Genomic DNA, 15,569 nt, shown 5'->3' on the forward strand with positions numbered 1-15,569 from the left:
GAGAAGAGAGAGAGGAGAGAGAGAAGAGAGAGAGAAGAGAGAGAGAGGAGCGAGCAGAGAGAGAGAGAGAGAGAGAGAGAGAGAGAGAGAAAGAGAGAGAGGGGGGAGAAGGAGATGATGAGAGAGACTATAGGCTGTGGCCTGTGGCCTGGCAAGCTTGCCACTTGGAATCCAGATAGGGGAACTGTGGAAATATATTATTTATTTTTTTTACTTTGGGGGATAGTTGAAGCCTTTAAGCATTTTTCTGTTCTGTGAGTGTTGACATTCATTGCTCTGTACTGGATGAGAGGACAATGATGAAGGTCTCAGTTTTCACACTTTCCTTTTCTCTCTTCCTCCCTTCAGACGATTACACGGATGCCCTCCCTCCTCTGCCGGACATTCTAGACGCCGACTCGGTCCTAAGCTCCGTGGGCATTCCAGGTCGCTTCCGCCACTCCGACATCCGCCAAGCCCCCCTACGCTACTGCTCTGCCCACAGCATGGACTCTTCCCCCGACAGCGGCGAGCGTCCAATCAGCTACGGCTCCACCTCTTCCTCCGCCTCCTCCCGGGACAGCCACTGCTCACTGGGCAGCCGCTCCACCTTAAGCCCCTCCTCTCATTGTCATCCCGCTTCGAACCGCGACCTGGACRCCGGGGCGATCCGGTTGGAGCTGGTTCCAMCCAGGCAGTTGGGGTGTGGGGATGAGGAGGAGAGGAAGGATGGCAGGACAGAGACTGGGAGAGAGATGGTTAAACATGGGTCTGCACAGACCCCAGAGTCAGACACAGAGGATGGGGAGATGTCCACCCCGGGGCCAAGGGTGCAGTATGTGGACAGGGTGGTTCAGGAAATACTGGACACTGAAAGTACCTACGTACAGGACCTGCGCAGCATTGTACAGGTGAGGAACATGGTACCACACAACCACTGGAAAGATACACCAGCTATCTCAGTAGGATAGCACATACAGTATAAGACTAACTGGCATGGTACAGATAGCATAGTAAAGAAGAATATTACAGAACATACTATCATACTAGTCAGGACCTGTGTAAGAAAGAACACGAGTCAAGATGGGTGAGTGTGAGGTCCACAGACAACACCCATATCCTGGTACACAGGAGTAGTTAACTCGGGTTACTATTTCAGGGGGGAACATAAAAATGGGAGGATTTCAATTACTAGTTTGGAGTTGACAGTCAGAGACCTCTCCTAGTGTTTCTCCTGCAGGGATTTCCTGCCACACGTGACACAAACACCTTGTTGCCGGCCTGGCGTCCCTCTTTCTCTGTCTCTGTAGCTCTTAACAGGGTCACTTGTGTGTACGGMTGGGGTTAGGCAGGGTAACCCGACACTCTGCTTGTCCAACTGTTTTACACACGCACACACACTGCTGACAACGACTATGTTTGAACTGCAAATACACATTCATACTGATATACACCCGCCCGGTGCCTTTAAATGTGTTTCTGTCTCTGTGTTAAAAGAAATGTATGGTTGGAGTAAAGAGGGGAGTGTGTGCGGGTATTAAATTATATGTCTCAGGAAGGGCTCTGATACACAATATAATTTAGTGCGTGACCATCCCTGTTCATGTGTATGTGAAAGTAGGGCAAACATTGGCATTAAAGAAGATTCATATCAGGCCCAGTTTGTTGATCCAATATGATACTGAACAGATGAAACGTGAGTGTGACACAGTAATGTGGGGCTGAGTTCTCTCCCCCATCGTCCCTGTCCTTTCCTTCTCTCCCCCATCGTCCCACTTCCTCTCTTCCTCTCCTGGTCTGAGTCGAGACTGGTGAAGTATGGGGTAGGGGGGGTAGCAGGGTCATAGGCGGAACGGTTGTCGTCTATAAGAGGTCCCATCCAGCAGGAAACCCTTTCAGAAAGAGAGGAATAAGGGATTGAGGGGAGGGGAGGGGAGGGGAGGGGTGAGGGAGGAGGATGAGGATGAGAGTTTGTTTGAAGGAAAAGTCTGCTTCCCCCCCCCCATTCCCCCTACCCTATCTGTAACGACAGCCTTCCCTCTCTTCACTAGAAGAGGGGGTGAAACAGGGATCAGACCAACACGCAGCGTAGCCAGTGCTCAACATGTTTAATACGACCGATAAACGTGAACACTTAACAAATACAAAATAATAAATCTGGCAAACCGATACAGTCCTAGCTGGTGCAGTGAAAACACAAAGACAGGAAACAACCACCCACAAATCCCCAACACAAAACAAGCCACCTATATATGATTCTCAATCAGGGACAACGATTGACAGCTGCCTCTGATTGAGAACCATATTAGGCCGAACACAGAAACAGACAAACTAGACACACAACATAGAATGCCCACCCAGCTCACGTCCTGACCAACACTAAAACAAGCAACACACATAAGAACTATGGTCAGGACGTGACACTATCCCTTCTCCCTCCGTTCAGGGTGAGGAGAAGAGGAAAGGGGGAGAGAACGGCTGGCTGTGGGAAGAGGGATTAAGAGCTGTGATAACAATGTCTAAAGTAGGTTAGCTAAACACTGAGCAGAGCTGAGGAGCACCACTTTAACTTCTTATGGCTGCAGGGCGGTGTCGGTACACTTATGACAAACAGCCCATCCAAGTGCAGGGCGTGAAATTCAAAATATATTTTTTAGAAATATTTAACTTTCACACATTAACAAGTCCAATACAGCAAATGAAAGATACACATCTTGTGAATCCAGCCAACATGTCAGATTTTAAAATGTTTTACAGCGAAAACACCACGTATATTTATGTTAGCTCACCACCTAATACAAAAAAGCACAGACATTTTTCACAGCACAGGTAGCTTGCACAAAACCAACCTAACTAAACAAGAACCAACCAAACTAACCAAGAAACAACTTCATCGGATGACAGTCTTATAACAAGTTATACAATAAATCTATGTTTTGTTCGAAAAATGTGCATATTTGAGGTATAAATCATAGTTTTACATTGCAGCTACAATCGGAAATAGCACCGAAGCAGCTAGAACAATTACAGAGACCAAATTGAAATACCTAAATACTCATCATAAAACATTTATGAAAAATACATGGTGTACAGCAAATTAAAGACAAACATCTTGTGAATCCAGCCAATATTTCCGATTTTTAAGTGTTTTACAGCGAAAACACAATATAGCATTATATTAGCTTACTACAATAGCCAACCACACAACAGCATTGATTCGTTAGGCACGTTAGCGATAGCGAATAAACCAGCAAAAGATATTAATTTTTTCACTAACCTTCTCAAACTTCATCAGATGACAGTCCTATAACATCATATTACACAATACATATATGGTTTGTTCGAAAATGTGCATATTTAGCGGCACAAATCGTGGTTATACAATGTGAATACTAGGCAAAATGCAATAACAATGTCCGGAGAAATCTTGAGAGGCACCTAATCTAATCAAATAACTATTCATAAACGTTACTAAAAAATACATGTTGGACAGCAAATTAAAGATAGCTTAGTTCTTAATGCAATCGCCGTGTTAGAATTCTAAAAATAACTTCATTACGACATGCAGCTTACGTATGGCGAGAGAGTGCCCAAAATCTGGGCGCAAACTAATAGTACACATGTTCGACAGATATATGAAATAACATCATAAATGGGTCCTACTTTTGATGATCTTCCATCAGAATGTTGTACAAGGGGTCCTTTGTCGGGAACAATCGTTGTTTAGTTTTAGAATGGCATTTTTCCCTCTTGAATTAGCAAGCACACTAGCCAAGTGGCGCGAAGCTCTCCTTCCTGAACAAATGCAGAGAACGCAACACGCCTACCTCCCGAAAAAATGTCAATAATATGATACAACTATATTGGAAAAATCATACTTACGATGACATTGTCACATTTATCAAATAAAATCAAAGCCGGAGATAGTAGCCGTCTATAACGACAGCTTTTCAGAAGGCAATCCCCGGTTCCTTCTCGCGTCTTCCAGAAAACACGAAATTGGTGTCACGTCATGCCAAGAGCTCTTATTCGACCTCAGATCAAGCTATACACTCAATTTCTTCTCTCCCTGCCTATTGACATCTAGTGGAAGGCGTGATAGTGCATGTATACTAATACATATCAAGCAAATGAATAGGGATGCCCTGGAACAGAGCATCGATTTCAGATTTTCCACTTCCTGTCAGGAAGTTTGCTGCAAAATGAGTTCTGTTTTACTCACAGATATAATTCAAACGGTTTTAGAAACTAGAGTGTTTTCTATCCAATAGTAATAATAATATGCATATTGTACGAGCAAGAATTGAGTACGAGGCCGTTTGAAATGGGCACCTTTCATCCAAGCTACTCAATACTGCCCCTGCAGCCCAAAGAAGTTAAAGACGTATACTCCCCTTATTAAGACCTGTATTCCTCAATGAACTACTCAATGACCCCCTTAGCAGATCTATGGMGCAGGACACCCACTCTTCCACTACACTTTTAGACACTTTTAGACAGGAACATAATTTTTCACCCCTTCATTTCAATATTTGTCAACCCTCCCAACGCTTACTGCTATTAACCCTTTGACGAGTACAATCACATATTTGTGATCTTTGTTGAGTGGTCCCTGCAGCGTACCATCGCAACTATGTCATTGGAAAAGTAGCAACAGAACGTATGATGCATCAAATGCGTCTAAACAACATTCTTGTCTGAAAAGCWCCTAAACAAAGTTTTGTACTGATGGGAAATAAAGGTCTTCACAACTTTATTCCTCAATTTCATGTTTTATTGTAAAAGATAAATGCGAACTTCATCATCCAAGCATTACACGGAACACATCCACAGCCAAACTCATTCCATAAGCCAGTCTAAATAACACGTTGTGATGACAAAAAAACAGCAGCTAAATTCTTTGATGGCAGCCATGTTTGTTTATGTTTGACAAGTGAAAACTCCCTAATCCCAGAATGCTGTTCACTATGACGCAAATTAACAAAGTCAAAGTCAAAGATGGCTGTGCCCATTGCATGAGAAATATTAACTTAGTTTGGCCACTTTTTAGCATATTATAAATATTTGATCAAATCAAGCTTTATTTATACAGCACATTTCAGACATGGAATGCACGACAATGTGCTTCACAGGAAAAAACGAATATTTTTACTACACACCAAACATAAGAGGATAAAAAACTGAAACATAACAATAAAAACTGAACAACTAAAACACCCTTAGGAAAAGCAAAGCTAAAAGGTGTATTTTAAATATGTCCACAGTTTCGGGCCCCCTCAGATTCTCTATATTTTGGTCACATTCCTAATATGTGATTAATCATTTAGTTCAGAATCTAAAATAACACCTAGGTTTTTTACAAATCTTCTATGTACTTGTTACAGTGTATACAAGAACCGGAGCACCTGACTTGACAAGTCGTTTACAGTTTTTGACTAAACACAAAGCAAATCAAATGTTATCACCTCACAGATCATCACCCCAAACACAAGCCTACTCCCTACACTAACCGTACTGCGAAAGCTAAACACGGTTGCCAGATATGGTTTAATCATTTTAGGGGGGCTTGTGGGGGGGTTATTTTCATTTGTGGGGGGGTTTCAAGTACATGGGAGGTAGAGATGTGGGAAGGTATCGTGGGGGGATATCATGCAGGAAATATTACGATGATGGGGGATTTATCAATAAATGGACGGCAAACAAAGGAGYAGTTTATAAGTTAAATATAAATAAAACACCTGGAAAGGGGGGTCTGAGCTGGCAACCCTTAGGTACCATAGTTACAATGTGACGCCTTGTTCAAAACAACTGGGAACTATCGAATCTCAGACATCAGTGCGTTCAAGACAACTGGAACTCGGAGGGCGGGGGGGCGGGGGGCGCGGGCGGGACAATCTCCAAGACCTGCGGAACAAATCTAATTTACAACCAGATGATCAACTCAGAAATCCAACTCGGGGAACCTCTTTGTAAGCTCTCGACTTTCTGACCTGAAGACTCATTGACGTCATGAATTTTGACCCTCATATTTGACCTAAAAGTCCTGAAAGCACATTACAGTACGTCAAGGTGAAAACCATCCCTCACCTTAGTTTTGTATAATCTTTGATCTGAAACAGATGCTTAGCTGACAACCAGACATGCATTGTACTAATGTCAACAACATGGCGCCACACATAGCCTGGCAAAACTCTTACGCATTTCAATCAGCTCATCATTTAATCTAGTACAACCTTCAAAAAAGTATTCTTACACACACATCATCATGTATCCATTACAATCCTATGCACTCCCCCCAGCTCTCCAGTTACCCTCACCCCCCTGGCTCCCTACCCCGCCTAAACTCTCACCATTACAGATGGTTAGCATTTTTGGGAACGTATATATTTGTGCGTCTGTAATTTTGACAAAAATAATAGACATACTTACTGTATGTTGGCTCTAAGAAGTTGTGCAAAGTAAATTGTATTCAAAAGCTGTATTCACCGCTGTAAGGCTGCAAAAGTGCTTCCACTAATTTTTAACTCTGGGGTGTGAAGACATAACGTAATCAAGACACTTTCATTGTTTTATTGTGTATAATTTTGAAGTTTTCCTTTTCTTTTTCCTTTTTTTTTCACTTAATGTGAAGGAACAGCAAATTTGAAGACACTGTTAAGGGTGTGTAGACTTTCAGTGCACTGTAATTCCCCATTTCAGTCATCTGAGTCATTGAGTAAGGCAAGTCACCATCATCATCTATTCATAAACTACTATGTTGTTTGACAAACACATCAGTACGATTTCATTAGGTAAAGCCTTTCCTTCAATATGGCAATATCGTTTGCCTTCAACTCAATATTCAAGGGAATCTGGAAAATAGAAGTCATGAATCTTAGTTATAACAACAGCCATTATCTACAAAGGTACTGTGTCCCCACTGAGAGACCTCTAATCCTCAAGGCCTTCCACAACACCAGCCTTGACAAACACTATATTCAGCCTACTAATGAACCTCGTGAAGAGTGAGCTGTAAACCATCCCATACAGTTATTCTTGGAATAACCTCTCAAGGAGGGAGAACTTCTATTGAACCATTTAAATACAACCTAGTGCCTAATGTTGACTTGTCTGTCAATCAAATCAACATCACTTTTGGTTAACACCTGTCACTTTCCATGATGTAGCTTACCCTCTCAGACTATTGTCAAATGTACGATATAATGAGACAATTTTACGTTTTTACAGTACTTCCCAAATAGTCCACCAGGTACATTGTACCAACTCACCCGGATGTAAGGAAACAAATACTGATCCTGTTCATACTGTCTTCTACTGGTAGCCTTAAATGAGGCAGAGTAGTTTGTAAAGTAACTTTCAAGACTTTTCCATCTATGTTAATTTGCTTCATCAAAGTAGTTGATCCTCTCCTAGAGCGCGAGAGCAGTACCTCTGAGATTACAGCTCCTATTACCACCAGTGGTAACATACATATCAAATAAACAAGCAACAACCACTCATTACAGAGCAGCCTTTTTAAAAATCAGGGTTCTAAACATGTATGTACCTAACATCTAATACAGAAGAAGACTTAAGGCAAAAAGGGACATTCAAACTTCAACGTTAATTATCCTCAGTTTTATTTATTAAGAATATTTAAATGGCATCATTTCGCTAATCATTCAAAAATGCCCGATAAGGTAATTAATAATGCACCTCTAATATATAAAGGTGTTTTTAATCGTGAACATCGGACAGGGAAATGTGGGAATAGTGTTGTTCCATCTCAAAGTAGTAGTTCAAGATGAAACGGATCATTTTCTTGAAAAGGAGAGCGAGAGAGAGAGGAAAGGAACAACAATTGTTTTAATTCAAAGGCAGAGAGAAGCGTGCATTAAACAACCCTCAACAAAATTTGCAATTGCTGCTCCCACGTCTGCATAACTTCCCGCTCTCCCCTGTCCTAATCCCAAGCCACAGTCCGCCTCAGATCTGAGTACTGTGATGCTTATCACATCGTGAGCGGGCAGGCTAAGCCTGGAGCGAATTGCGCCCAAACAACATGATCAACAGCACAAGCAAACTTTCCGCGCCACACTGATATGGGGAAAGCAGCCCTGGCCATGTTAATGTTTCTGTCAGGGTTGGGGCTGCCAACGAGAACAGCACCAAAGACGCCAAGGCTGGGACTGGCTCTGTCTCCCTTAGCAGTGCTCTGCTCCCTTGGCCGTAATGCCACACATGTTGTGAATACTATATGCTGATTTAAACTAAAGTGTTGCTGGTGTTCTAAAGGAGGCAATTACTGCTATGTTTCGGTGTTTGGTGCTAATTCTCATGTCGAGCAGCAACACTACACAGGCAGCTCCAGATTAGTGGAAAGCATCAGTATGATGAGGACTGTGGTCATAGCAAATACCTAAGGTCAGCACACGGAGGCAAACATTACATTTTTTGATGTACTATCCCATTTTAGATTGATAAGGGGGGGGTGGGATTTTGGTCCCATTAATATAGTATTTTAAGAAGGTCAAAATAAAATGTTGAACAGTTTGTGAAAATGTAAATATTTTCATTATTTATCATACTCGCCGGCTACCATCACAAAAATGTCAGAATTGTAACCACTTTTTAATTGACATACATCCATAATGTCCACAAGTTTACTACATTGAATCACATAATTTAAAATAACATTTCATAAAGATGTTACAAACTGAAACTATATGTAGTACTTACTTTGAAATTGGTGATTAGGTCTAAATAGGTGTTTGGTGTTCGGTAGTCTAAATTCAGTGTCCTTGTCTTTAAACTGCCATCCCTAAAGCAAATTCTTCCCAGCCACAGAAGCTTATAATCTGTGTTGATTATCCTTGACCGTATTCCCAGATTTATACATAGGGAAATTGTTTATATGTTGTATCTCTTTGTATCTTAGATGACATGTTCTTAAAAATGTTCTGCAAAAATGCTTTTACTTACCTTTCTTTAGTATTTTACAAAATGGAAAGATGAACAAAAGTATGATAATCCACAATCGGCTATGTGTAAATCCGGTCATGGAGTATTTAACAAATGAAGGAAACATATTTAGGCAAGCCTCATCCAGGTCCAGCAAAATGGACTACCGTGATATGCAAATATGAGATATTTACTGTATCACAAAATGTATAATTTAATACAATATTCAGATGGGAAAGTATTTATATTTGTGTTTCACATTCAACTTGGTACAAATTGATTTGTGAGTATGACATTAAGGGGAACAATAAACGAACATATTAGGGGTGGTGCCTGGACGCTTAAAAGGAAAATCCACCCAAAACAACTAATTCTCTAATTTACATATGTATATAATACTAACATGTGAGGACAATATTTTTGTGAACAATGTTACCATTTTGTCATTATAATAAGTGTTAGCACACACGTGAAAATCGTTGTGGAAAATCTGTTGGCAGCTCAAGTCAACTAACAAAAATCGGGCTGGCCTGCTGGCTAAGCAAGACGTAGCTAAACACAATATACAAAGCAAATGTCAGCATGTGAAGTAGCTAGTTAGCTATAGAGAAAATGCTCCATAACCAAACTGCAATCAACTTACAATTTCGGAGTCTACAATCCACCATATTCCAACCTGCAGATATACGTCCTCACAGAGTGGAGTCTGGACATTCGCAAACGACCAATGCAACGTACTCTGGGACTGAAGAGGCAAACAAAATTGGATAAATATGGTTAGACCCTCTGTTAAATACACATATTCTCGTGTAGGAATAATGACAAATGGCTCATTTGAGAGAAAGAACAGACCCCTGTATTGAAATCTGACATGTAGATAGACATTTACACAATCTAAAAGTCAGATTCTATTCACTTCCCAGTGTAGTGAGATGCTTTATCGCAACGCTACATCAAACTGCCTCAATTTCTGCCTGCTTGAAAAGCAATAGCTCAGCTAACATGAAAAGTGAATGACACCCCAGGGATTCGATAGAACATTCCTCAGAGATCACAAAAACAATTATTACATTCAAAATTGGGTGGAATCTTTACCTTTTAAAGGCAAGAGACCTCGTACACCATGTAGAAACACCACACACACAGCCAGCCTGAGAAGAAACAGGTGTAGAGGTCTCGCCTGGAAGCTGAACACAGATTGTAGCATATGGCTATGGGCTCTGAATGTCTGCCTAAAACTGTTTGCTGCGAAAACTGTGAAACACCCAAAAGGGAGCGTGGGTCACTCTAAGCTATGCTGGAACATATTCTACTGGGGAAATTCTGCTAAGAAATCAGATTTCATACAATAGTGACAGTATTCTAAAAATTGTCAGGAAAAAAATGTGCTGTGGCAGCCAGGTAATAATAGAGTACAGTGCATTCGGAAAGTATTCAGACCCTTACTTTTTCCCACATTTTGTTACAACCTTATTCTAAAATGGATTAAAATCGTTTTTTTCCCTCACCAATATACACACACAATTACCCATAATGAAAAGCAAAACATTTTTTGGGAATGCTTGCAACATTTATACACAAAAATTATTGAAATATTACATTTACATAAGTATTCAGAACCCCTTTAACTCAGTAGCTTTTGTTTTGAAGCACCTTTGGCAGCGATTGTCAGCCTTCTGGGTAATGAGGCTACAAGTTTGGCATCTGTATCTCAGGAGTTACTCCCATTCTCTACAGATCCTCTCCAGCTGTAGGTTAACAGTTTTAGCTTCGTCCCTCTCCTCACCCTACCGGGCGTGAACAAGGGACCCTCTGCCTACACTACGACAACAGCCACCCTCGAAAGCATCGTTAACAATCACTCACAAAAGGCCGCGGCCCTTGCAGAGCAGCAAGAACAACTACTTAAGGTCCTCAGAGCGATGATGTCCCGATTGAAAGCCCGAGTTTCAATCTTGGTTCAATCAGATCACGAATCTTGTTTCTCATGGTCTGAGAGTCCTTTAGGGCCTTTTGGCAAACTCCAAAGTGGGCTGTCATGCGCCTTTACTGAGAGTGGCTTCCATCCTGCCACTTCTATCCATCAAAGGCCTTATGGTGGATGTGCTGATGAATGGTTGTCCTTCTGGAAGGTTCCTCCCCATCTCCCCAGCTCTTCAGAGTGACGACTCTGGAGCTCTGCCAGAGTGACCATCAGGTTCTAGGCACCTCCTGACAAGGCCCCCCCCCCCCCCCGATTGCTCAGTTGGCCGGGTGGCCAAGCTTTAATAAAGAGTCTTGGTGGTTCCAAACCTTCTTCCATTTAAGAAGATGGCGGCCACTGTGTTCTTGGGGGACCTTCAAATGCTGCAGACATCTTTGAACCCTTCCCAGATCTGTGCACGACCAATCTTGTCTCGGGGCTCTACGGACAATCCTTTGACGCTCATGGCTGGTTTTGCCTGACAGCACTGTCAACTGCTGTACTAAATATATAGACAGTGTGTGCCTTTCCAAATAATGTCCCAATCAAATTGAAATTTAGCACGGTGGACTCCAATCAAGTGCAGAAACATTTCAAAGGTATGCTCAATGGAAACAGAAGCACCCATCCTCAATTCGAGTCTCATAGTAAAGGCTCTGAATACTTCATATAATATATATATATATATATTATATTACATTACACACCTCACACACACACAAACACACCCACACACACATTGCTAAACCCCTGTCTAAAAACCTGTTTTCAACTTTGTCCATTATGGGGTATTGTGTGTGTTATATTGTTGCGTAAAACATTTATTTAATCTATTTTAAACAAGGCTGTAACGTAAACCAAAATGTGGAAATGGGGTCTGAATACTTCCGAATGCACTGTCTATTGTCCTTGAAAAACCACAGAGACAAAGGCCATAAGTATTGAGTCCACTGAGAGAGGCCGAAAGAAGGGGACCAAGGCCACCCCTCAAACAGGGACACAGGCATAGGAAAAACTTTTGGCCAACCTGTAGGAAGTGTCTGTAGTCATATTCCAGCCAAGAAGGTGCTGCTCAAATACAGTGGATTCCACTGCATGCATATGTTGATGTGAAAACTTGACATCGGCTTATATGCATATCACGACATGTGACCACTACAACCTGCTTGTGATCAACAGGTGAAGAGTATAGTGAAACAGAAAATTACTGAAATATCTAGATCAAGACCCACAACAGTCTTGGATCATAGCAGGCATTTCCTTTGGTGTTTCACATGTCACAATTCATAGAAAGTCTCACCACTAGAACAGTGGTTGTGTGGGATCCCTCCCTTAACCCATGGCGCTCCTGCCCGTGGACCCCGGATCCGGGAAACTTCACCCATGGGTCTGAATCCCCCCTCAGATCGGAGTCCTAATCCAATCAGCCCAGCTCTGACAAGCCTATGGGTCCAGACATGGAAGATGATATGCTGGCCTGAGTTCTGACTGGGGGGGGGCACACCTCCATTCTCCACTATGGAAGAAGTATACCTCATATAATCTATGTATGTAATGTATGGTATGTACTGTATGTATGTATGTATGTATGTATTCTGTATGTAATGTATGATATATATATATATATAGTATATATATTCTATACACACCCACCAGAGGATGGAACGCATGCCAATTGTGACCGCCGTTTATTTAAAAGGAAAAACTGCTGCAATCCTTTCAATCTCCAAAATACGTCTACATCTCAGATGCCTTGAGGTTGACTAGTCAGCTCATGGCAAAAAGAATGTGTGAGAAAATGGTATGGAAGATGTACAATAATTTGAATAGAAGAGGTGTTTAGATTTGAAAAGCATTTTGCTTTCTTTTATGAGTTAGATTGAGTGAAACATTAACTTTCCAGGCATAGCACTACGCTCTACACTCCTCCACACATGCAACAGTTTCACATTCAATGCAAACCAACAGTACTACAGAGAGTGTAGTTTTGGCAGCCGTAGACACATTGAAATGGCACAATTGTCTACTGCCCTTTCAATTATTACTCTTCCATTCTATATATAGTGAACCTGATTTGCATCTCCTTCATGGCATTATTGATGATAAGCACGTGAAACTAAAGTATTAGGTCTCAGGTGGGCATCCACAAAACAAAATACAGAAAAAACCTGTATATGTACAGTATAACATGAAATAACATAAATCTAAAGTGTAAAGACAAACACATACTGGCAACTGCGTAACAAAATAGGCGCTAAGATTCCCAAAAAATCATTGCACTGAAAAAGAAGGTGTTGAAAATAATCAAATGTTCCATTAGAAAACTGTACAACACAAAAAATGTACTAACTTTTTATCAGGCAACAATACTTCATTCTTTATGGATAAGTTAATTGGATAGAAATGCACACTTCCTTTCTTCCCCTGTTGCCACAGTGACATTATGTCACCCTCCTTTTTTATGGACAGATGACAGAGGAAGAAGTAATTAGGTTGAATTATTAATGGCCGTCCTGAGCGTGTGCAGTCTCCGATGGAACAGAGGCTGCTTGGATCTCACCTGCAGCTGTCCACTCCTGACCCATGGCCTGGCACCTGGCAATAAGAGAGCACAGTGGTGCGCAGGACAACGCGCAGAGAGACAACAGCTGCCTGGGCAACCCCCACAGGGAGTGGGACAGACACTACCCTTTACCCTGCAAATATTGTCCTGCTTTCCTTTGTACCATCTCCATTAGAAAGCCATAGCAACTAATAAATACTGTAGGTATACTAGTCCCACTGTTTTGCTGCTTACAATCCTACTGATTAATGCCTCATCCTTTCCGTCCAGTACGACCACTTTTAATAGTAAACCTGTGTGAGTCACATGACAAACTCATATGTGAAGTTCCAACAGTGCGGTTGATGATATTTAAATACACAAGTTTACATAGGGCAAGTTACCAAAAGTGGTACCACTTACATTACAGTAACTCTGTGATAAAACAATAAAGTGACCAGCGCAAATACCTAATACCCTAATCAGCCCTAATCTGGAAACTCTATGTTGTGTGAAAGCTCATCCCACCAGAATCACTTTTCTTATCATTGAGCAGCTAGCGAGGGCACAGTCCAGTTTCCAGCCTTCCGTACCCGCAACTGGGTAATTTCAGCGTGTGTTCACAAAATACTGAGCAGTCTGCTGAAAGAGCAAGCACGGCCACTCTGTGATGTGAGTCCCCTTCTCAACTGAATACATGAGTGACTGATTACTTTCTCACCAATTTAGCCTCAATTCTTCATTATACCACAGAGGAACCAAAACACAAAGCCTTTGTAATGCACTAAAACGGCCAAACCGAAAATAAGGACTTTTGAAAATAAACACAGAAGTACATTACGGATGACAGGAATTCAAGGAGGCAAACAACACACCCGACATACACCAATGAAAATACTGACTAACAACCAACCACACCCGCTTCTGGTCAACATCACGCCCACACAAAATACTTTTTCAAGACTGATATTTTCAGTTGCAAATAGGGGGCAGGGAAAGCACTGTAGTTGTGATCTGGCATAAAAGCATTGTGAGAGGACACGTTAGTCGTGTTCCTGTCATACAGGAGAAGAAAAGGCTGGGGCCTCTCTGGACCCTGGCTGTATAAAACACCCAGAGCTGGAAAGTATCAAAAGAAAGTTCACCCTGTGCTTTTTAACCCTGGGTCCAGCATTTGCGAAGGTCCATTTCTGCATAAGTTGAGCACACAAGCCCAGTCTGTTCAAAACTAGTCTGCAGCTCTCTCTCAGGCAGCTCATGACACACCCAGCCCAGCAGCAGCACTGTTTGATCTTTCATGTTTTCCTTAATCTGGTTGTCAAGGTTGCTTGTTCAAGCTGTTTACTTTACTTCTCCTACAAAAAAGTGTTTTTCCCCTCAGACAATGCACTAATCCAAAGAGCAAGAAAGAGGGAGCTCTCCAATGAAGATGTTTAAAGCTGCGGTGCCTTTAATTTTTGATTGGTTTTAGCCTCCAATAGCGCTACCAGCTTGCTGGTTTGGTTTGGGCCTTATTGTGAGGAAAATGTATATACTAACTGCTGTGTGCTTGTTATGTTCCATCCTATCTTAGGGAAACAATCATGTTCTATCTATATATACATACAAAATTATTAAAATATGATATACACCCTGTGGCAAGTCAAAGTGTGAGTTAATTTTTTGTTAAATAATGATTATTTAATATAGTTCATACGATGTAAATAATCGAAAGAAAATTAAAGGAAATAACTGAACCCACTGGCATTAATCAAGTGCAAACCAAAATCTGTTTTAATTAATCTGTAAGTTCCACACTTAGCATTACCTTAATAAAAACTTGAACACTGGCCGTTTGATATGGTCTTTGCTGTAGAGCACCAACTTACAATAACAAACATGTCATTATCAAAGTTCAAATGTTCTACTTTCACCATGGGATATATTCTTGCAAAGACATATAAATATAATCTATTTTTCTACAACCCAATCAAAAAAAAGTTAGTAAAACTTTACCCCCCCCCCCCCCCCCCCCCCCCCCCGCCCCCCCCCCCCCCCCCCCCCAAAACCCCCCCCCCCCCCCCCCACTCATCCTCCAACAGCTGACGCACTAACCACTCAAAGTGGATGTAATTGTAGCAATAAAAACGCTACAAAGATGTCCCC

The 15,569-nt window shown here is 41.6% G+C and overlaps 1 protein-coding gene and 1 long non-coding RNA gene across 2 annotated transcripts in view; both read left to right on the top strand.

Moving 5' to 3' along the window:
- The window catches only part of LOC139027903 (uncharacterized), a 393,207-nt gene that overhangs the window by 180,863 nt on the left and 196,775 nt on the right, over positions 1-15,569 (top strand). The gene's annotated exons all lie outside the window — the stretch shown is intronic.
- The window catches only part of LOC111961241 (pleckstrin homology domain-containing family G member 1-like), a 41,882-nt gene continuing 26,567 nt past the window's right edge, over positions 255-15,569 (top strand). The window contains exon 1 of the mRNA XM_023983362.2: positions 255-890. Within this exon, the coding sequence (XP_023839130.1) occupies positions 297-890 (594 nt within the window). The 5' untranslated portion in view covers positions 255-296. The remainder of the gene's footprint in view (positions 891-15,569) is intronic.

Source organism: Salvelinus sp. IW2-2015, linkage group LG1, assembly GCF_002910315.2.
Source record: "Salvelinus sp. IW2-2015 linkage group LG1, ASM291031v2, whole genome shotgun sequence".
In the NCBI taxonomy this organism is placed as follows: Eukaryota; Metazoa; Chordata; class Actinopteri; order Salmoniformes; family Salmonidae; genus Salvelinus; species Salvelinus sp. IW2-2015.